This window comes from Meriones unguiculatus, chromosome X, assembly GCF_030254825.1.
Source record: "Meriones unguiculatus strain TT.TT164.6M chromosome X, Bangor_MerUng_6.1, whole genome shotgun sequence".
Taxonomy (NCBI): domain Eukaryota; kingdom Metazoa; phylum Chordata; class Mammalia; order Rodentia; family Muridae; genus Meriones; species Meriones unguiculatus.
The window spans coordinates 26,313,101-26,336,710 of record NC_083369.1 but is presented as its reverse complement, the minus strand read 5'-3'; the positions used below and the strand labels follow the sequence as shown (position 1 = coordinate 26,336,710).

The 23,610-nt window shown below is 41.2% G+C and overlaps 1 protein-coding gene across 1 annotated transcript; it reads right to left on the bottom strand.

The window, feature by feature from the left end:
- Positions 1-60: 60 nt before the first annotated feature.
- On the bottom strand, positions 61-17,737 carry Nono (non-POU domain containing octamer binding). The gene is made up of 12 exons (XM_060375076.1): positions 17,591-17,737; positions 16,818-16,877; positions 9,303-9,471; positions 8,234-8,427; positions 6,428-6,729; positions 5,528-5,623; positions 5,058-5,254; positions 4,022-4,106; positions 3,440-3,542; positions 2,928-2,967; positions 2,189-2,298; positions 61-1,048 (listed from the first exon to the last, which is right to left on the bottom strand). The coding sequence occupies exons 3-12, from the start codon at positions 9,460-9,462 to the stop codon at positions 914-916; spliced, it is 1,422 nt and encodes a 473-aa protein (XP_060231059.1). The 5' UTR covers positions 9,463-9,471; positions 16,818-16,877; positions 17,591-17,737; the 3' UTR covers positions 61-913.
- Between the last annotated feature and the right edge of the window lie 5,873 nt (positions 17,738-23,610).

The following is a 23,610-nucleotide window of genomic DNA, read 5'->3' as shown; positions in this document are numbered from 1 at the left end:
TACTGCACACATCTCCCATGGAATCCCCCCCCCTTTCAAAAAGAAAGCACAGAAAATTAAAAGGCTTCAAATGTATTTTAATAAGGTGATGCTGCATTACTGCTCCATTTCTCAGAAAATTTTCAAATCGAAGGTATCAGGAACAAATCATAGGACACCAATAAAAAATGCACAGCATAACTACCTAAGATAGGCAAGGCTAAGAGCTACTGTCAGACCTTCAACACACAGCAACCCTGTTCCCAAGATTGTACCAGACCTACCAAGAAAAGCTGTGAACATCATAGACACAAAATGTCATTCATTCTTGACTAGTCTTTACCCAAGAAAAAAAGGCAACAAGATTTTTAATGATATACTAAAATGAAAACCTCTAAGAGAAATTGTCTTCCTTAGGACATGAAGGGGTTATATATGAGCTATAACAAAACCGTATGGATGCTGTAACCTCTGTGGACATGTCTGAATTCTCACCTGGGAGTGAACAAAGGAATTGGGCTAGGTCATTGGAGGATGTTTAGGTTTTGTGATATATATGGCAGTGCCTCAAGGGTTGAGAGGAATAAAATAGTAATTAAAATATGATGGAGAAAAGCAAAGGAAAGGAAAAGAAAGCAGGAATGATCAAGATTAACGGAGCTGAGTCCATCTTCCTATAGTTCTGCAGGCCCTCAACTAGCAATATACTTCAGGAATGCACCAGACAGACTTGATAAAGCAATATACCAGACTGATTTGTTAAATATCACCCCTCCCTTGCCCTCTGCCTCCAAGCATACTCCCTAGAGTAGCATAGGCAGGGAAGACCTATCTATTGGGAAAGATCCCTAACACTTTTCCAGGGTAGAATTCTGGCTAGTCCAAAAGGGCTCTTCTTTTAAGAATAGCGGGAAACTAGACACTGCAACTTTATTTAATATCGGCGGCGTTTATTTGGAGCAAATTCAGCTCCTGGAGCTGGACGGTTGAATGCAGGAGGAGTTCCACCAATTGCTCCAATTCCTTCCATTGTAGCAGCTTGTCCAAAACGTTCAGTTGTTGGTGGAGTCTTAAAAGAGAAAGAGAACAGTATAACAATTGAATCTCTTTGTCTGAAGCTTCTGGCTAGTCTATGGTCTTCCAACTAGAGGCCATTTCTACTTAACTATTCGACTCCTTACTGCTAGGGGCAGGCAACCAAGTCTGTTTTAAGCTCTAGTAGTGAACACTGAAAGGAACAGAAGGCTGTACTAGTTATGGCTCCATTCAATCACCTAGCTTTCTTCCGTGTTTTATATACAATTGAAATTCCTAGTTTGGATAGGTTCTAGCCAAGTACTTTTTTCCTGAGCCAGGAAGAACAGGCTATCCTTCTCTAGCAACCTTAAATCTATCCAGTTTGAGCCTAGTCCATTTTAACATTACAACATGAACAACTTCCAAACTTTATGAACCACGAGGCCCTTGCACTCACATCTGTCATCTTTCCTTGACTTTCCCTCCAATGAGCAACCTGCTAGCCAGACATGGAGGTATAATGCATTTGGGAAGGAAAGACAGGAGCATCCTGGACAGCTCCAGGACAGCCACTACAGAGGCTCTATCTCAAAACAAAACAACAAAAAAAACAACTTACTGAGAATAGCAACCATAACTTAAGTCAATCAGTCTGGCAGTCAGACAGAAACTACTGTTAAAATAGATGATATACTGAATTTTTTCAAGAGTAAAAACTAAAGGACCAAGGATATGAAGTGGCAGATCCTGGATTCAATTATCTGCACTAACCCCTAAAGATCTTAGGTTACATATTATGACTAACAGTAGCCCTGAAGATTGGTATCTGTACCAAAAATCATAGAAAATCAGAGGTAGGAAATGCTGGGCAGACAGTCAAGTAAAGTGCTTGTTGAGGACTCAAGTTTAATTCCTTAGCATCCAATGTCTGGGGTGGGGATAGGGTATGGTGGCATGAATTTGCAATACCAGCATTGGGGATGCAAGGACCAGAGGATTCCTGGGGCCCGAAAGCCAGTAAGCCTAGCCTAATAGGCAAGTTCCAAGTTATGGATGGCTCCTGAAGAATGACACAAGCAGCTGACTTTTAGCCTACATTTACATGTACACATACCCACAAAATTTAAACCCCAGGTTAAGAAGCTCCTCCTACCACCATTTACAACTGCTATGAAGCCCTTCAATTTATTACCAATCCCAGAGTTCCATCTGGCATCATAGTGGCAGGTCCTGGAGGAGCTGGAGTACCAGTTGGCACAGGAGCAGGGGGCATGGTACCTCTGTTGTTCATGCCCATAGCACCTAAAGCAGAACAGTATGATGACCATTGGGGAAGATTATCAGTCTCTTCCCCTACTGAAGGGACAATTCAGAAGGATCTAAAGACTAAGATATGTTAACAATCCCCCACTCCCAGCTAAAGAGCCCTATTGTTCCTGGAAAGGTCAAGCCACTTAAATGTGGATTAGTTAGAAGCCCCATAACTCACTAGAGATCAGACTTTAAAATGAAAACAAAAAGGCTCTGTAAGTATGAGAAGGAGTTTAAATCCCAGGTCCACACATTAAAACCCAGGCATGGCAGTACGTGCCTTTAATCCTAGCTAGCACTTAGGAGGCAGCGGCAGGCAGATCTCTTTGAGTTCAAGACCAGTCTGATCTACACAGTGACTTCTAGAACAGCCAGGGCTACAGAGTTAATAAGACCCTGTCTCAAAAGAACAACAAAAAGCAGGGCTGTACATGCTTGCTACCCCTGGCTTTCTGAGGCATAGACAAGGAGATCAGAATAACTCAGCAGCCAATGTAAAAAAAAAGGCCAGGCAGGCAGTTAGTTCTTTGGCTACCAGATGCCTGCTGCTTTTTTCTGTAACTATCCTTTATCCAGACCCCGAAAGGTCAACCAGAACTATTTAATTCTTTAGTCCTTACCTCCCATAGCCATTTGGCCCATCCGAATCTCTTGTTCTCTCTGGGGAAAAAAAAATAGTCCAAAACAAGTTACTCTTTTACAATTCATTGATGACAACACAAAGGGAAGTAAACAGTGATGACACACATGCCCTCTTGCCATGTGTAGAGTGACTCCAGGTAACAAATTAGGCTTTTCTATTAGGAACAAAAAGAGGTGACGAGGAAAAATAGCTAATTTCTTCTTAGGGTTGCAAACCATCTGGCTATAAGGGTAGCAGTGGATTAGGTGAAGTCTGCTACAGGACTATTTCTCTCTCATCATTTGATATAAATAACAGTGATACCGGATTTTCATCCTACATTTGCTCTCTTTCAAATCTTACCTCAATTCCTACCAACATTTTTTTTTCCCAAAAGGAATTTTATAGCATAGAAAAATTGATCATAACCTGGTATCCTAATAGACACTTCACGGTAGGTTTATCTTATCACAGCTGGCCTGGCACATCATAGGTACATAGGAGATATACCGCATCAGGGAAGGTTCCCTTGAATCCTTCCTGCTGTCGTCGCATCATTTCTTCTTGTTGACGCCGCATTTCTTCCTCTCGGCGCCTGCGCTCTTCTTCCTGCCTATAGTCATCAAGGTATTTAAAAGATAAAAGACATTCCAGACCACTTGAATAGGAAGAGTTAAGACAAAGAGAAAAGCCTATTGAAAACCAGCACAGCTTGCAAAGAACAAGGATAACATTCAAAGAATTAAAAAGACCAACATTCAGTTCTTTTTAGTGAAGACTTAAGGTAATTCCCAGAATCAAATACAGCTTTAAAAAGTAAGTAAAAAAAACATATACCCAAAGGGAAAACCCAAGAAGCAGCAGAAATTCTTGACAGTATTTACAACTTATCAGGGAGAACGGTGATGAGAAATAAAGAAGCATGACTCTTTGTAGTTGTCAGAAAAAAGTTAAGAAAAGGGTTAAAAGACTGGTGAGATGGCTCGGGTGTAAAGGTGCATGCTCTCAAGGCTGACGACCAAGTTCAGTTCCTAGGACCAGATAGCAGCGTGTGTCTAGGCATCAAACAAATAAATGTTTAAAAAAAAGTACCTGAGCTCTAGCTGCTTTCGTTTCTGAACCTCTTGGTTATGCAGTTCCTCCATTCTCCGGAGCTCTTCTTGACGCCTCATCAAATCTACCAACAGATTGAGACTTTTTGATTCTTGTTACACATACACAACAATTTCCCATAAATATCCAAAAAGCAAAGATGTCAACCGGATACAAGCTATAGAGCCATTTTGGAAGAGAAAACCCCAATTGAGATTTTTGAGTGGCCAAAATCTGTGGTGAATTTTCATGATTGATGTGAAAGGCCCAGCTTACTGCATCAGGGAATGGTATCACACTCCTTTAACGTCCAGTACTCAAGGTTAGAGGCTGAGAGGCACATGGAACTCTGAGCTCAAGACCAGCCTGGTCTATAGAACTAGTTCCAGAAGTCAGGGCCACAAATAAACAACCCTCCCCAACAAAAGGAAAGAAAGCATGGTGGACAAGGCATGGGAGCAACTTAACAAACTGCATTCCTACATCAGTTCTTGCCTCCAGATCCTTGCCCTACTTGAGTTCCTACCCTAGCTTCTCTCCCCCCACCCTTCTGAGACAGGGGCTTCTCTGTGTAGTCTTGGCTGTCCTGGACTCACTTTGTAGACCAGGCTGGCCTCGAACTCACAGACACCTGCCTGTCTCTGTCCCAGACAGAGTACTGGGATCAAAGGCATGCGCCACCATGCCCAGCTTAGCTTCTCTCAATGATGGAGTTACCTGTGATTTTAAGACAAAATAAACTCAAGTTGCTTTTAGTCATGGTGTTTTATCACAGCAACAGAAACCTTAATTAAGATAATACATAATGTCAAAAGGACCCATCCAAGCAAACTCAAACTTTATTGTTACCTTCTTCATAGAATTAATCCAGTATTCTATACCCAATTTCCAAGTCTATGTCCCTCCCAGGATCAACAAAGTATTTCAGGGAATGAAAGAGATTTATGTCTTTTTCTACTGAGGAACAAAGAAATTACTGAACAAAAAATGGCATTTGATCTGTATTCTAGTTTTCGACTTACAGGCCTATACTCACCCTGCCTCATCAGCATAACCTGGTGCTCATGGCGTGCTGCCTCCATTTCCATCTCCAGTTTCTCACGAGCCTCCTTGATGTTTCGGTCCACTTGATCCTGCTGTTGCTTCTCCATCTCAATGAGTGCCTTCCAGCGCATGGCATACTCATACTCAAAGGATCCAGGTTGTGCAAACCTTGGTGGCTGCTCTCGTTCCCTACAGACAATAAACATTATGTATGTTATTACTTACTCTAAGATTCCTTAGAATCACATTCTTTTCTAAGTGCCAAGTGAACATATATGCGCGCAAAGACATGCCTCTTTTAGACACCCCTTTTAAAGTTTCAAGAACAATTAAATAATCAGAGATGGAAATGTAGTCAAATATGTTAAGGGCCTGGGTTCAGCTACCAGCATCACACACACAAACACATTCTCTACCCCTACCCCAGAAATGCGTAAGAGTCAACATATATGAACCACATACTTGTGAAATTGCTGGTTTTTTATAACCAGCTTCTCTGGAAGTCCCTCTTCATCATCTAACTGGTCCATAGGTTCCACAGTCACTGGCCGAGGAAATCTGTGTGAAAGAAAGTTAGTATTAATGAAGCCATACCTCAACAAGCATGCTCCCTACAACTTTACAACTGGACAACTGCCAACACTTTTAACAGAAATAAGAATTTGGCAAGGATTCGTACTGTAAGCTGGGCTGATCTCAAGTTAGTGGCATTCCCCCTGCTTCGACCTCCCAAGAGCTGGGATTATAGATATGAACCACCACATCTAAATCAATTTCTGAAGAGGTTTTTATACCTAACTCCAAGTAACCAAGTCCCTCTTATTAGCATTATATATAATTTGGGGTTAATAGCCCAGATGAAGCCTGGTTTCAGATATTTGAAATAGTCTCAACAAATGTTAAAAGCAAGTAGGTGGAGTTATCAAATTATTTATGAGTGTACCACTTCTGTGCCTGGTGTCTGCTTAGACTGCCATCAGATCCCTTAGAACTGAAGTTACAGAAAAGTTTTGATCCAACAAGTAGATGCTGAAAATCAAACACATTTCCTCTGCCAAGAGCAGCCAGTGAGTGCTCTTAACCACTGAGGCATTTCTCCAGCCTGAAAAGTTATCCTTAAACCACTTCCATTAATTTAAGATCTAGGGTCATCAATGGATAAAGGTACTCACTCACACACACTAGGTAACCAGAGCTTTGTCCTGGAATACATGTAAAGTTGGAAGGAGAATGCTGACCTTCCCAAATTTGTCCTGACTCACCCATTTGTACACAAACATATAGCTATTGGTTACTAGATGTTAACTCTCCATACCGAAGAAAGAATAAGAAACTCAAAACCACTGTCTGAAAACTACTTACGTGGTTAGCAAGAAGGAGCCTTCACTGCATCTGTCCAGAGCTTTTCGAGCAGCTGGCTTCCCTGAGAACTCAACAATGCCTTTCCCCGAGGGCCTTCCTCGGTCATCCACAATGACCACAGCCCTCTCCACTTGGCCAAATACAGAAAACGCTTCTTCCAACAGCTCGTTGGACACATACTGAGGAAGATTGCGGACTGTAAGGGATGCACTGTGACAGGCAAAGCGCACACGCAACTGCTTTCCTCGGAGTGGCATATTGTCCAGCTCCACTTTGGCAATTTCTGCTAGGGTTCGTGTTTCCTGGGGCAAACAAGAAAATTAGAATTTAACAAAGGCCATCATCCAAACAGGCATCAACAAAATAAAATGTCCCTCAAAAGAACCCTGTTGAATGTGGTGGCAAATGCCTTTAATTCCAGCACTCTGGTAGAGGGAGGCAGATCTCTACCCTAGCCTGGTCCATAGAGCGAGTCCCAGATGTATACTTAATAATACAGCACTCAGAATATTTTAATTTCCACTAACATAACAGAATTAATTGTCCTCAAAGAAGAATATTTGTTTTGTGTGTATGAATGTTTTGACTCTTTGACTCTAAGTATATTCATGTACAACATGTGTGCCTGGTACCCATGCAGATCCAAAGAAAGCATCAGATCCCCTGACCAAGAAGCTTATTTAGAACCAGAAAACTGACAGGACATCTCTTCCCTACTTCATAGAACTAAGGAAGTATCTTGAGAAAATGACTTATGGTTTTGAGTTAGTGATAGTTCCAAGCATCCTCTGGAGCTCTTGTCACACTTTGCTCATTCATAGAGGTAAAATAATTCTTTCTCATATACTATCCCTAAATCAAAACAGATTTTTAAAAATCAGATCTGCATTTAAACTTGGCAGAACTGAGAGGTCTGATGAATGGTAGTACACTTATCTAATATGTATTAAGAATCTACATTTAAGCCCCAACTGCCTTCCCCAGAAAAAAAATGGGTATCCTCTTGACTAAGATTAAAAGATTTTAAAATAAAAATTGTGTCCCCTCAGGGTTTAAGAGTAAGATAAGACACATACAAGGACTTTGTGGTAAGTTATATAGGCCTTGATAATCAGTAAAATAAACTTCATTTTTTTCATAAACCAAGCATGGTGGTGCACCTGTGGCATCAACACTTAGAAAATAGAGGTAAAATTGTACAAGTTTGGGCTGGAGAGATAGCTCAGGGGTTAAGAGCACTGGCTGCTCTTCTAGAGGACCAGGGTTTAATTTCCAGCACCCACATGGCGGCTCACAACTGTCTGTAACTCCAGTTCCAGGGGATCTGGCTCCACACAGACACATGCAAGCAAAACACCAATGCAAATAAAATAAAAAAAAATATTTAAAAAAGTGTTACGTTCAAGGATAGCCTAGGGTTACAGAATGAGACCTACAACCAAACATAACCCCATAACCCCCAAAACTACTTTAAGCCCTATATTCCAGGCAAATAAATCTGAATTTGCCTTTTGTTTTGTATCATTAACCATTTTCACAAAGGCCAGGCAATGGTGGTGCAGTTTCAAACCTAGCACTAGAAGGCAAGAGGCAGATAGATCTCTCTGAGTTTGAGGCTAGCCAAGTGTACAGTGCTAGTTCCAGACTCAGACAACCAAAACAGCAACCACAACAAAAACAAGCAACAAAACAAAAACATCCCAACTATTACCATATAGACAATGTAATTATTTTCACTGCGATTTTTTCCATATTCACTCCCCAGTATTTTTCAAAGTACATGCCCCAAAGCTTACAGTTACTCACCAAGCGAATAAAGCCAAAGCCTTTATCCTTATGAATGAAAACTTCACCTGCTTTCCCATATTTCTCAAAAAGTTTCCTCATTTCCTCCTCAGTGATATCAGGGGGAAGATTGCCCACAAAGAGACGGCTACGTTGGGTGAAGGTCTTCTCTCCTGGTTTCCTAAAATTCTTTAGGTCAATAGTCAAGCCTTCATCTGAAAGAAGACAGTCAATCAAAAGACTCAGTAAAAAATTAAGTCATATCCTCAACATTGTTTCTGTGATGAAGACAAACTTCCCAATGCAACCTACCCAACTCATCAGTCCAATTGCACCTTGAGAATGTGAAAGCAGCTTGAAGAGACCAGGGAACTTAACAGGCCTACTTCGATCCAGAAACTAAGCTAATCACAGACAATACCATGATCTAGCAACTAAGCTAGCTAATCAGAGACAATCAATCAAATGATGGAGCAACTTGGCAATAAATATAAATATTCCAAGTAGACCTGTCTGCTTCTTAAATCGCTCTATTTTCTTAACCAATTACCAATCTCCACAACTTTGACAGGTTGTACATACAGAAATGAGGATATATGTTTTTGTAGTAAGCCTTGGCATTTAAAAAAATATCGTGAATTTTGTATGATGGACATGAACATGTGTGGCATACATGTGGAAGGCCAGGGACCAACCTTTAAGACTTGACTTTTTCTTTTCACAGTGGGTTCCAGGACAAAGGTCCTCGGGTTTATAATTTTAAGAGGTGAGTCTTCTGCTGAGCCCAACTGTTTCTATGGGTTTAGTTTATAATGTGTATAAATTTTATGTGTGCCTGCCTGGATAAGTTTGTATGCAGCAGGTACCCCTGGAGCTGTAGTTGTAGTTGGTTGTCCTGCACAGCCAGGGTTACACAGAGAAACCCTGTCTTAAACTCCCATGCCCGCAAAAAGTAAAAACAATGGAAGTACGGTAGCAAAGGCCTGCTCACTTATAATCCTAGAAGATTTATCTAAATGCCATGAAATTTTTTCCTTGGAAACTATTTCCAAGGGAACCCATTTTCATCCCTCACCAAGCATCTCCTTACTCTGACTGCTGGCCTGCTGGCCATTGGCAGGCATTGGCGGGGGCGGTTGTTGCTGCTGTTGCTGCTGCTGCTGTGGCTGGTGCTGCTGGTGATGATGCTGATGGTGCTTCCTAGGAGTATGGTTCTGCTTCTCCAGGTTAAAGGCTTTATTGCTCTGCATTTCTGCACCCTGAAGCAAAGTAGGAAATGTCAAAATATTCCAGGGTTGCAGAGGCCCTGGCTCTGAACAAATAAACAAAATCAGCCTGGGATGAAGAGATTATCTAAAAAAATAAAAAAGGGAAAAAGTAAACAAAAGTACAAGTCTTGATTTCCTCAAATCACCTAAAGCAAAAGTCACTATAGATACTGCAAAATTCAGTGAGAAAAGTATGGATTAGTATGGATTGTGGGGTTAAAAACCAAGCTTTGAATTATAGTCCTAATACTATATATTACATAGTGAATGCTATACTGTGTATTGTTTTTTAGCTATCATAAACAGGTATCCAAAAATATCTGCTCCTTGATATAGCTGAGGATTAACAAATAACCCGTTACTGGTATATACTAAGCAGGGCAAGCAGTTCTTTTTAAAGACTTATTTTTGTGTATGGTGTTTCATCTCCATATATGTCTACATGACACATGTACTGTGAGCCTTACGCCCTTTGAGGCTTAGTAGAGAACTCTAGAACTGGAGTTACAGTTCTAAGATGCCATTCAGATGCTGGAAATCAAACCCAGTACTTGCTGAAAGAACAGCAAGTACTCTTAACGGCTCAGCTATTTCTCTAGTAATTGGTTTGTTTTGTTTGAGACAGAGTTTCTCGGTGCAGCCTTGGCTATCTTGGAACTCACTCTGTTGTTAGGCTGGCCTTGAACTCAGAAAGATTATCTATCTGCCTGACTCTGCTGCCTCCCAAGTGTTGGGATAAAAGGCATGTGCCTGGCCATGCCTTCTTAATCATGGTAGTAAAATATATGAGTCTGCCTGCCTCTGCCTCCCTGAGTGCCAGGATTAAAGGCATGCACCACCCTCCTAGCTTAGTAAAATGCCCGATTTATAATAAAAGAAGCAATACATCATAGACACTCAAACTAAGGGTTTGAGAAAACAGGTTATGAATGAGTCCAAGAGTGAATGAACTAAATTTCCAGCAAAGTAAAAGAAACAAATATATATATAAAAAAAAAATAATAATGTCCATTTCTGCCATTTGGAAACTAGCAGAGTTCCATTCCTAACACCAATGTCAGGTGGCTTCACAACCTGATTTCCTTTTTTGTAGAGAGAGAGACAGGGACAGAGACAAAGGGTATGGAGTTGGGTAGGCAGAAGATCTAGGAGCTGTGAAGGAAGTGTGATCAAAATACACTGGATAAAATTTTTTACTATTAAAATTTTTTTTACTATTTAAAAAGAAGATACACATGCAACCAAAACACTCACATATATTTTAAAAAGTTACAAAAAAATAATAGGGTTTATTTTCTGTTTTCTCTGTGTAGCTTTGGCCATCCTAGACTCACTTTGTAGACCAGGCTGGCCTCAAACTCACACGAGATCAGCCTCCCTCTGCTCCCCAAGCGCTAGGATTATCAATGTGCGCCACCACGTCCAGCAACAAATTATTTTTAAAAAACTCAAAATAAAACTTTTCGTGTGGTCACAAAAATATTCACTTATAATGGCCTTTATGGAGATGAGTAAAAGAAAAAAAAAGATGGAATAACCAAAGATAAAAGGAATGTCATATTAAATTTTTGAAACATCTACACAATGGGGATAGTGTGACACTGAAAATTGAGGGCTACATTGTGTGTATATGAAAGGGAGAAAAAAAACATTGTTCAAGAGATAAAGGAATAGTGTACAGACAAAAAATAATAAAGATACGTGCTTTGCTCATAGACTGATAATCTTTCATTTCACCAATTCATTTTAAAAATATTCAGTGAATGCCTATTTTTGTTGGATGCTATTCCAGGTGCATGTTTTGGCCTTCAGAGGCTACTTTTTCATGAAAGACAAAATAGACATAATAAACAAATTACACAGGATGAAGAGATTAAGTGCCAAGAAAGTACAAAAACTGGGAGACACGAGGCACAGACAGGGTGTCAGGGCCTGAATATGATTTTGAATTACCTCACTGAAAAGCTGACATTTAGGCTTAGATTTGAATTCTTATAAAATTTCTTGTTCTTTTTAGTTTTTTTTTGAGACAGAGGTTCTCTGTGTAGCCCTGGTGTCCTGGAACTTGCTCTTTAGACTAGACTGGCCTCAAACTCAAGAGGTCAGCCTGCCTCTACTTTCTAAATGCTGAAATTAAGTGTGTGCTACCGCACCAGAATTTTTACATTTCAATAACATTTCTCACCAATGCCACAAAGCACTAAAACTGAAATAAGGTACTTATTAACAACCTGATTTCAACCTCTAGAACCCTTATAGTTAAAGAGTGAACCGACTCTCACAAGTTGTCTTCTGACCTCACATACATTCACATACTTGTTTGAGACATGGTCCATGTAGGCCCAGCTGGCCTGGAACCCATGCCTGGCCTCTGAAAAACAAAAAAATTAAGCCACAAACCCGAAGAGCCATTGTGTGGCACATGCCTGTACTTGTAGCACTCTAAGAGGCTGAGGTTGAGCAACCTGAGCTAGAGACCAGGAAAGAGGGAAAAAGCAGCAAGCCTGGTCTCAACACCAACATTCACAAATGCCTTTAATCACAGCTCTGGGACATCAGGTGTCTCTGTCTTGAGTACCTTCACATACAGATATACATAAAAACCCTTATACCAAGGGCTACTGTTAACATTTTAGTACACCCTTTGTGATTCTTGATTGTCACCTTGGTTACATCTGGAATTAACTAAAACCCAAGAGACTGGGTACACCTCTGAGGGATTTTTCTTAATCAAGTCATCTCAAGTGGGAAGCTTCACTTTTAATTTGGGCCATATCTCCTGTTGGCAACCTATATAAAGGACATGGATGAAAGACGCTTGCTTTCTTTGCCTGCTTGCCCCCAATCTCAATAGCAAGTCCATTCCTTGACTGACATTAGGATATACTTCTTCAGGATTCTAGTGTATACTGAAGCCTAGCTGAGACATCCAGCCTCATGGGCAGAACTACTGGATTTTTAAACTTTTCCTTGGTAAGCAGCCATTGTTTAACTATCTGGACCACAGCCTGTAAATTACTCTAATAAATCCCACTGACATTTAAATATAGATTCATTCTATCAGTTCTGTTCCTCTAGAACCCTAATACAACTTTCTAGTTATTAATATTGACTTTAAAAAATTCCATTATATGTATGTCTCTGAAGTTTTGTGTATCCAAACACAGTACCTGAAGAGGGCAAGGCATCCTCTAGAGCTGGAGCTACAAGAAATTGAAAAGCCACCTGACATAGTTGCTCGGAAAAGAACTCAGGCAAGAGCAGTAGTAGCTGAGCCATCTCTCCAGCTCCCATCATAGAAACTGATGCACATTAAAGAAACCAGTTTGTGAGAGGTTTGAGGAGATAGTTTAGAGATAAAGAACACTAGTTGCTCTTACAGAGGATCCCAGTTAAATTCCCGCCGCACACCATGCATCACAACCACCTATAACTCCAGTTCTGACCTCCATGGACACATGTGGTGCAAACTACATACTGCTGAAACACCCACATAAAAAACGAATACATCTATTTTAAAATGGCTATTAAACAATATGCCAGCCGGTGGTGGTACATGCCTTTTAGCCCAGCACTTGAGGCAGAGACATATGGCTCTCTTTCTCAGTGGGAGGCTGGCCAACCTGGTCTACAGTTAGGTCCAGGTCAGCCATAGCTATACATAGAAACCCTGTCTTGAAAAACAAAACAAAAAAAACCCAAAATTAAAAAAGGAACCCAAGTTTCTAAACTTTTTTCCTTATGATACATAATTTTCATGTAACTGTATCTTTAACATTGCTAGGCATGGTGGTACACACCATCATTAAAGAGGCAGGCACAGACGGATCTCTGGTCTACACACCAAGTCAGAGGATAACTAGGTCTAATAGAGAAATTAGCACCTCCAAAAAATTCACTAACATGAGTTGATGATACTCAACTGTCAATCAAGTTCCTACTATGCTGGACACTTTAGGTTCTTTCTAATTTTCACTATTAGAATGAATGCACATAGATATTATCTTTGAGCACAATTGCATTTAAGTAATCCTTTCACCTCTTCCATCTCTGCTTATTTATTTCCTGAAGTGTTACTGTTTTAGTTGAAATAGCAACACACCATTTGATGTTCAGCTTTTCTTTTCTTCAGTGTCAACATGATTGTAAATGCCTACATAAAGTGCATCTGTATATATACTAATTTATCAATCTACCTAATTTAGACTGCTTTCAGGTTTTTTTTTTTTTTTCTGTTACAGTACTATAGTGCTTTTAGCTTTGTTTACTTATTAGGAAACAGATTCTAGCCTTGTGACACTTGACGGTGCAGTTTTCCTGAAAAACGTAATTTTAAATGTTATTAACAGGAGTAGTGATTTAATGGCAAATAAAGCATCTTATTTTTTTGTTTGTGAAGACAGGGTTTCTCTGTAAAGCCCTGGCTGTCCTAAACTCTAGACCAGGCCAGCCTCAAACTCAAGAGGCTGCCTGCTTGCCTTTACCTCCTCAGTGCTGGGATTAAAGGTGTACACCACCAAGCATGGCTACAGAAAATGTTTTAAAATTTTTAAAATAATCCTAACCTCTACTGTTTGAAGTCAGTGTAGGCTATCTACAGTATGAACCTGTCTCAAAGGGAAAATAAAAGACATGATATGATGGTACACCCCTGTAATTTTGGGGCTGTATAGGCCGAGATAAGACAGTTTCAGAAAACCTTGGCTATGTATCAAGACTCAACTCCCCCAAAAAGACAAAAAATGAAAGCTGTTGCCAGAAATAGCTGAAGATAAGGGAAGGTATTAGAATAAAATCTTTTCATATTTTAAGTATAGGTATTAAGTATTTTCCTTTTTCTAAAGTAGCCAGCGAAAGAACTATCATCTACATAGCCATTTGTCCCACTAAATCTTACCTTTTCTCAGGTGGAGATCCAATTTTTAAATAGAAATTGATAGCCCCAGCCTCAGGCTTAGTAGCTTCTATCACTCAAAGGAATCCACAACATGTATTTCCATGTTAACAGAAATCCTTATAGAAGCTAAGCTTAGGGGCACCCCACAGGCCTCAAACAGTTGACAGTCTAAAAGCCTGAGGTACCACAACCCCAGATTTCAGGCAAGCTTGGGCTAGTGAGTTCCTGTCCCCGCAAACAAACAAACAAACAAAAACTACATCGTAGCCCACTTCTTTAATCCCCACACCAAGGAGGTACAGGTAGGTAGATCTGAGTTTCAGACATAAATTTTTCAGATCAGCCATATATATATAATATATATATATATATATATTATATATATATATGTCATAGTTGCCTTTTGCTGTTATTGTTGGTTTTTCAAGACAGGGTTTTCTGTGTAGTGTTGGCTGTTAGCTGTCATGGACTCACTCGCTTTATATACCAGGCTGGTCTCAAATTCACAGCAATCCACCTGACTCTGCCACCCTGAGTGCTCTGAGGCAGCACCACCACATTGCCAGGTGCTACCATGCCTGGCAATGTTTTGAAAAAAAAAAAAAGAAGAAAAAAAAAGACAGGCATGGTGGCACATACCTTTAATCCCAGCACTTCAGAGGCAGAAGCAGGCAGATCTCTGTGAGTTCAGGGCCAGCCTAGTCTATAAAGTGAATCCAGAACAACCAGGCATACACAGAGAAACCCTGTCTTGAAAACAAAACAAAATAAAAAAAAATATTCTACACCATTTATTTCAAGGAAAGTTGTATTTAAAATAAAAGTATATTCTGGGGCTGACAGAGATGGGGAAGAGAATAAGGAAGATGAAGGGGAAGAGTAACCAGAATGCATCATATACACATGAAATATGATTTTAAAAAGTACACTGCAAATTAAGGTAATTTATTTAATGCTCATTAAAATCCAGGCAACAAGCTGTGCAATATCTTCATTCCCAGCTCTCAGAAAGAGATTGGTGGATTTCTTTGAGATGGAGGCCAACCTAGTCTCATTTTTGAGGTTTGAGGGTCAGGACATTATAGTGGTTGAGACCATGACTCAAAAACTAAACAAAATCTAGGCAACATGCTATACCTACATTATTTCATTTTAGTGGCCCCAACTATTAATTCTTTTGAAAAAAGAAAACAGAAGCCTAAAAACATACTTTACCTAACCAAGGCCACAACAGTGTAAGGAATGGAACCCAGATCTGTTGACCTCTAAAACATAAAACCATCATGCATCAAATAAGACTTCAATTCACTTTAAATTTCAACAAACTTACCAGCTATGTCACCTAACTTCCTCAACCTCATAGGATGGAGATGGGGGTAAATAACAGTTATCGCATACTTGTAATCCCAGCACTCAGGAAAGCTGAGGCAGGCAGAGCTCTTTGAGTTCAAGGCCAGCCTGGTCTACAAAGCAAGTCCAGGACACCCAAGGCCACACAGAGAAACCCTGTCTCGGAAAGCCAAAAATAAATAAATTAAAAGAAAATAAAAAGGAATTTAAATAAATGTCATTATTTAACTATTTATTTATTTATTTATTTTTGAGACAGGTTACTGTCCTGAAACTCACGATGTAGACCAAGCTGGCCTCGAACTCACAGAGATCTGCCTGCCTCTGCCACCATGTCTGGCCATAAATAAGATCCCCATGATGCTACCTTTTATATTCTTTCTGTAGTCTTTTCTGAAAGTTCCCATTTACCAATGAAGTTTAGGTTAATACTACTTGAAGAACCTAAATTATCTAAATGGCATATGCAGTAAGCACCAAGTCAAGTACTTTCTATGTCAACTGCAGCAATGTAAAACTTCAAGATATATACAGAAAGAAATTTATCAATCCCAAAACTACTGGGCTTCAAAAAGAGATCAGCACCTAGGATGTATCCCTACTTACCTGTCCTAAGATTAACCATGAGAAAAGGACTGTAGCTACTGTGTGTGATACAACTGCCCACATGTTTAGGATCACATTAATCACAAGTATCTGAAATCTCAATTTTTAGAAGAGTCAAATTCCTAAGTGGAAAACGGCTAGAGAAATCCAGTGTGAATTTACCAGGATGAGTGAGATAGGTGCCTGGTGGGCCACCCTGAAAGCTATAAAATGCAATCATGGTAATGGCTGCTGCTGAGTTTCTTGGGACTTTTCATTTAATAACAATGAAGCTGGACAAACATGAATTTAAGAACTATCCCCTAATAAAACAGCCAAAATTAGGGGAATAAAATCAAAACCAACCCACAAGCTCAGTCCCATTTTACTTTCAGATTTTCAAAAAGTGTTAGGTTACACCAAAAATTAATCTGTTATCTATGTGAAATCTGTATCCAACTAAGCATCCTGTACTTTACCTGGAACCCCTACCCCCTGCACCTACCTTGATTTCGACTCGAACACAGCAACGTGTCTGTCTCCCAGTCCTCTCTAACCTTGACTTCTGTTAAACACACAAAAAAGGTGTCAGCTTACAGAAAGACTTCTGCAAAGTGAAAAATACTAGAAAGTATAGCCACAAATTTAAGCTTAATTTAGAAAAGCGATGCCCACAAATGGTTAGGGAAAGCTTAAGCGGCAAGGTTTGGAAAAAGAAAAGCGCGCGCACAAGGGTGGGGTGGAGGGTGTTTCATGAACTTAGCTCCAAAAGCCACTGGGTTTTAAACTAGCAAACTTCCCACTGAAAGTTGTTTGCACAAAAAAACAAACAAACAAATCATTGCTCTAGGGGCCCTACAGGCCCTCTTGGAATTGATGGCCTCGAGGGGCTAGGAAGGAGGAGCATCCAACAAAGCAAAGCGCCTCCTCCTCTAACCTCAACTTCAGCGCTTCAGCATAATAGACTTCGCACCCTCTGGTCCAAAGCGGTTCACAAGCCGCCAACTTAGGGTAGCTAAGATTCGAGATGAGTAGCACAAAGGGCCCGGGCAATAAAGCTAAACGCGTGGGCTAAAGCCCCAGGCGTGAAGTGGCGAGGGCGCAGGACCCCAAGGGTGGGCTGCGAAGGCCTAGCGCGAAGGGGGGGGAGGCCTCATGAGGCCTTCGAACCCATATTATCCGGCCAAACTCGGCCTCGCCCCAGCCCCTTCCTTCATGAATTGTCGCAGCAAGCCACACTGTTTCCCCAACCAACCACAGAAGCGTCCCAAAACTCACCCTCTGCCCACAGTTCTTTGCTCAGAGTAACGGCGACGCTGCACAGCCTCCACCGTCCCGAGAAAAGAGCGCGCGACCGCCGGAAACGAGCCGACGGAGTTCGGTGCCTCCCAAGAGAATCAATGTTGGCTTTCCGATTGGCCACGTGAACTGCCAGTCAAAGTTTATCTCCAGAGGAGGACCCGTTTGTCCGCCATTTCTTAGCTTCTATTGGCTACCGACTGTCAAAGCCTTGGGTTCCTGTGAACGACAGATGGGGGACAAAGAGCGAGGCTTTGTACCTTATGCGCATGCACTAGAGGCGCTGTGCGACCGACGGAAAAGGGAGGGGGAGGGGAAGCTAGCAGCCGAAGGTAGGGGGGTCGGAAGGAGAGACTAACAGGCCCTGGGGAAGGACTGAAAGACCTAGTGGTGGGAGGTGGGAAGAAGAGAACTCGTGAGAGAAGTGGAGAGAAAAGGGAAGAAAATGGGCGCGTGGGCGTGTGCGCTGAGAGTTTATGCACTGCGCCTGTGCAAAATTAAGAGTAACAATGTCATTGTATTCAATGTGGCAGAGCTAGCCGTTTGCTACTGTGGAAAAAAAAAAGTACCCCGCCATGTTTCTTTTTTCACACTTCCTCAAAGCTTGCACCCTGACACCGTGTACGGTTTTAGTTTCCTCTCCCAGCGCCGGGTATATTCGGGAAGTGTAACTGAAATGGTCATGATTATAGAAAGGGGCAGGAGGGCAAGCGATTTTGTAACCTGAATCTCTGTGTGATTACCCAGAACTCTAACCAGCATTATTTGAATAGTAACCAGAGACCCAAATAGGCCAAACATCCCCGCCGAGAAATTCAACAGGTTGTTCAGCAGTGTGGGAGCCAGTTTGTTGAAGGTCTTCACTTTAGACCTACTCTAGGAATATCGTTCTTCCATAATGCCTAACTGTTCCAGGCGGTTTTCCGAGGATTACAAGGTTCAATGGATAGGTATCAGTAGTTAATTCCCACTAATTAATTCATACTCTGGATGGCAGATTATCCTAACAGGCACTACCTACCTTATAAAGGGCACAAGGATATAGACCTGTGCTGTCTAAAATGACTTCTTATAATGTTAGGAAGGTTCTGTGGTGCCGTTCAATATAATCGTAGAGACTAGACATACACCTTGTGTGTGTGTGTGTGTGTGTGTGTGTGTGTGTGTGTGCGCGCACGCGCATGTGCATGTTCATGTGTGGGTGTGTGTGTAACATAAGGCTACTATCTACTATACTGGATATATTTAGCCCAATGGTTCCCAAACTCTGAGAGAAAAAAACACATTATTATGAAAAAAAAAAAAGGAAATAAATTCTTAGGGAGAGAAAAAATCAAAGTGATCGACAGTATGAAGTCTCACTCCTTCTACTCATCTCACATACCCACTACCCAATTATGACATATGTTACCTATGCATGACTGTCCCAATCAAACAGAAATGATTAAGCCCTTAATCCTTACACTTAGGAGGCTGAGAAAGGAGACTAGTCCAGGAGGCCACCCTCCACTACATAGTGAGCACCAGAGCAGCCAGTATGAATGACTATGTCTCAGCTGAAAACAAACAAACAAACAAAAAAGCACACATACGTGTATATGATTCAAAATATGGATATACTTTTCTAAGCTGTGGCTTTTTCTGTTTTTTTAAAAAAGATTTATTGGGGGATGGAGAAGTGGCTCAGTGTTTAAGAGTACTGACTGCACTTCCAGAGGACTAGGGTACCTGTCCCAGCTTCCCATTGGTGGCTAACGATGTAACTCCAATTTCCAGGAATCTAACACCCTCTTCTGGATTCTAAGGGCACTGCGTATGTGTGGTGCACAGATAGGCAACCAAAAAGGCCAAGCACATAAAACGAAAATAACAACAAAACAACCAAAAGATGTAGTATTTTATTTTATGTGTACATGTTGTCTGCATGGATGTAAGTGTACCACCTGCATGTATTGCCCAAGGAGGACAGACTACAATGGGGGATCCTCTACAGCTCGAGTTACAGATAGTTGTAAGCTACTATGTAGGTCTGGGAAGGCACAGTGCTCTTAACCTCTGAGCCATCCCTAAAGCCTCAGTTGTGACTTTTCTTTTTGTTGTAAGAGACAGAGTTTCTCTGTGTAGCCTTGGCTGTCTTGGACTCACTTTGTAGACCAGGCTGTCCTCCAACTCACAGAGATCCACCTACCTCTGCCTCCAGAGTGGCACTTGCAACTATCCTGGCTAGTTGAGTTCAATCTGCATCCAGGATTATAGGTGTGTGACATGATATCAGGCACTGTGACTTTTTCTACGCCATGATTTTCCAGGGCTTGGAAATATGGCTTAGAAGTTAAGAGCATTTACTGTTCTTGCAGAGGACCTGTTTCCATTCCTAGCAGACACATGTCAGCTTACAACTATTTGTAACTCTAGTTGCAGGGGATCTAACACCTCTCCTGACCTCTTCAGGCTCCTGCAGTCTTGTGATATACAAGATATATATACTCAGGGATCTCTGTAAGTTTAAGGACAGGGTGGTCTACACAGAGAAACAGCCTCAGAGAGAAAGAAAGAAAGAAAAAAAGAACAAAAACCTTAGGCACATGAGTGAGCACACACACACACACACACACACACACTCAAACACATTTCAATAATATAAATACTTTTTAAAAATATTCATTTAATATTTATACACTATTCTGTTTGCATGTGCCTTCATGCCAGAAGAGGGCAACATTACAGATGGTTGTGAGCCATCATGTGGTTGCTGGGAATTGAACTCAGGACCTTTGGAAGAGCAGCCAGTGCTCTTAGCTTCTGAGCCATCTCTCCAGCCCCTAAAGTAAAGACTTTAAAAAATATTTTAGCAGTGGTACAAGCCTTTAATCCCAGCACCTGGGAGGCATAGGTAGTCAGAGCTCTGAGTTTGAGGCCAGTTTGGCCTACGGAGTCAGTTCCAAGACAACCAGGGCTACACAGAGAAACCCTGTCTCAAAACAAAGCAAAAAGTCAGGGCCAGTAAGATAACTTAGCAGGTAAAGGCACCTGCCACTATCCTGGCTAGTTGAGTTCAATTGTTAAGACCCACATGTTGAAATCGCAGAACCAACTCCTGCAAGTTGTTCTGTGACACCCCCCACACGTGCTGTGGTATACCCACGAGTATACATGCAACATATATACACATAAATGTATTAGAAAAAGAATTTATTTATTGTGTGTGGTATGTGCCACATGCAGTTACAGGTATTTAGTTGTAAGCTGCCCAATTTGGGTGTCAGGAACCAAACTTGGCTCCTTCTGAAGAACAGGAAGTTCTCTTCATCACTGAGCCATCCTCCAGCCACGGAATTTTTTAAAAGAAACTATAGACCAGTTATGCCTGGCTGAGATGGCACACGCCTTTAATTCCAGCACTTAGGACGCAGAGGTAGGTGGACTTCTGAGTTCAAGGTCAGTCAGGTATACAGAGTGAGTTCCAGGACAGCCAGGGCTACACAGAGAAACCTGTCTCAAAAAACAAAAAACAAAACAAAACAAAAAAAAAAAAAGAAGGAAAGAAAGAAAGAAAGGGAAGAAAGAAAGAAAGAAAGAAAGAAAGAAAGAAAGAAAGAAAGAAAGAAGAAAGAACAGAAAGAAAGAAAGAAAAAGAAAGAAAGTTATGTTACATATGCTGGATTCTAGCCTTCATGCCTTAGCCTCCTGAGTTGGTGTTATTGGAGTCATTTAGCTATCTTGCCATACAGACACAGATCTACTAGAACTCTTTTTCTTTTTGGAAGGTAATGGTGAGATACAACCTCACTATGTCTGTCTTCATACTCTTCATCATCCTTGCTTCACCTGCACCAGCACATCCAGTTTCTAGTTCATTTTAATTAGGTATTTTGTTGTTATTGTTTTGTTTTTCAAGACAGGGTTTCTCTGTGTACCCTTGGTTGTCATGGACTCCTTTTTCTAGACTAGGCTGGTCTTGAACTCACAGAGATCCACCTGTCTCTGCCTCCCTGAGTGCTGGGATTACAAGCATCTGCCACCAAGCCTGGCTTAAACAGGTTAATTTTAACCACATATTGCCAGGCTTATTATTGCATAGACCTATAATTCCTGCACGAAAGAAGCTAAGGCAGTAGGATCAAGAATTTGAGATCATGGCTATCAAGGTAGTTCAGTGAGTAAAGGCGTCAAACCTTTTAATCTGAGTTTAATCCCTAGAACTAACATGAAATAAGAACAGACTCCTACAAGTTGTCCTCTAGGTACAATGCCACATGAATGCCCATACACATACACATAAAAAAATAAATACTGGGGATGGGCATAGTGGTGTTTGCCTTTAATCCTAGCACTCAGGAGGCAGAGAGCCAGCCTGGTCTACAAAGCAAGTCCACAAGTCCAGGACAGCCAGGGCTTGTTACACAGAGAGACTCTTTTTCAAAAAAAAAAAAAAAAAAAAGATTTACTCTTAAAAAATATTGAGGTTGGACAAATAGCTCAGTGGTTAAGAGCAGTGGTTGCCCTCTCCAACTACGTACCCTAGTAAGGGGATCAGGAAATTCCTCTGGCATGAACTTAGTGGCTAGCTCTTTGATTACCTCCCCCTGTGGGGTGCAGCCTTGCCAGGCCACAGAGGAAGACAATTCAGCCAGTTCTGATGAGACCTGATAAGCTAGGGTCAAATGGAAGGACAGGAGGACCTCCCCTATCAGGGAATTTAGGGTGGGACATGGGAGGAGAAGAGGGAGGGAGGGTGGAATTGGGAGGAGATGAGGGAGGTGCTACAGCTGGAATGCAAAGTGAAAATTGTAATAAATTTAAAAAAAAAGAGCACTGGTTGCTCTTGAAGAGGACCTGGATTTGAGTCCCAGTACGCATGTTATGGTCACAAGCATCTGTAACTCCAGTTCCAAGGGTAACCGGTGCATCTTTCTGATCTCTTCAGGCCCTGCATGAAGAGTACACATACATACATGCAGGCAACACATAATATAAAATAAAGAAATCGTTAAAAAATAATAAATGCCCAGCAGATCTCTATTGGTTCAAGGCCAGCCTGATCAACAAAGCAAGACCAGGACAGCCTAGGCTACAGAGAGAAACCCTGTCTTGAAAAACCAAAATAAATGTTTAAGAAAGAATTAGGTGGGAACTGGAAACATGGTTCAGAGGTTGAGAGCACTGCTCGCTCTTCCAGAGGTCCTGAGTTCAACTCCCAGCAAACACATGGTGGCTCCCAACCATCTACAGTGAGATCTGGTGCCCTCTTCTGTCCTTCAGGTGTACATGCAGGCAGAACATTGTATACATAATAAAATAAATAAATCTTTAAAAAGAAAGAAAGACAGAATTAGGCATTAGATATAGAGTAAGATCTTAGCTCAACACACACACACACACACACACACACACACACACCAATAAATGTAGTTAAAAATACACTGGCCATGGTAGCACAAGCTTTTAATCTTAGCACTTGAGAGGCAGGAGATTTTATGGATGTTTGAGTCCAATCTGGTCTGCATAGCAAATTACAGGCCAACTAGAGCTATTTAGTGAGAAATATCTCAAACAAAACAATAAAAAAGAGTCTAGGGTGGCCCATTGTAGAGCAAATGTTTTCCATGTGCAAAGTCCCTACGTTTGATACCCAATGCCAAAACTGCAATAAAAGAAAAGTGTTTAAGTAGTAGGGCATTATGATATTCTTTTTACATTTTTACTTTTTATTTGTGTTGGGGGAGGGGTGCATGCACACGTGCAATGGGGTGGGTGTGGCTATCAGAGAACAACATTCAGAAGCCAGTAGAACTCAGCTCATCAAGCTTGGCAGCAAGTACCTTTACCTGCTGAGCCCTCTCTCTCTTTCTGTTTTGTTTTGTTTTGTTTTGAAACAGGTTTTCTCTCTGTAGCCTTGGATGTCCTGGAACTCACTGAGAAGGCTAGACTGTCCTCAGACCTGGAAACTGCCTGTCTCTGCCTCCCAAGTGCTGGGATTAAAGGCATGTGCCACCACT

What these genes read in the sequence shown, in the direction of transcription:
- Nono (XM_060375076.1), bottom strand. Translation starts at nt 9,462, where the DNA reads ATGCAGAGCAATAAAGCCTTTAACCTGGAGAAGCAGAACCATACTCCT. An exon ending in GGTTATGCTGATGAGGCAGG is followed by an intron (nt 4,107 to 5,057) that starts GTGAGTATAGGC and finishes ATCTGTTGGTAG; the next exon opens with ATTTGATGAGGCGTCAAGAA. An exon ending in CAGATGGAACTCTGGGATTG is followed by an intron (nt 1,049 to 2,188) that starts GTAATAAATTGA and finishes TTCTCTTTTAAG; the next exon opens with ACTCCACCAACAACTGAACG.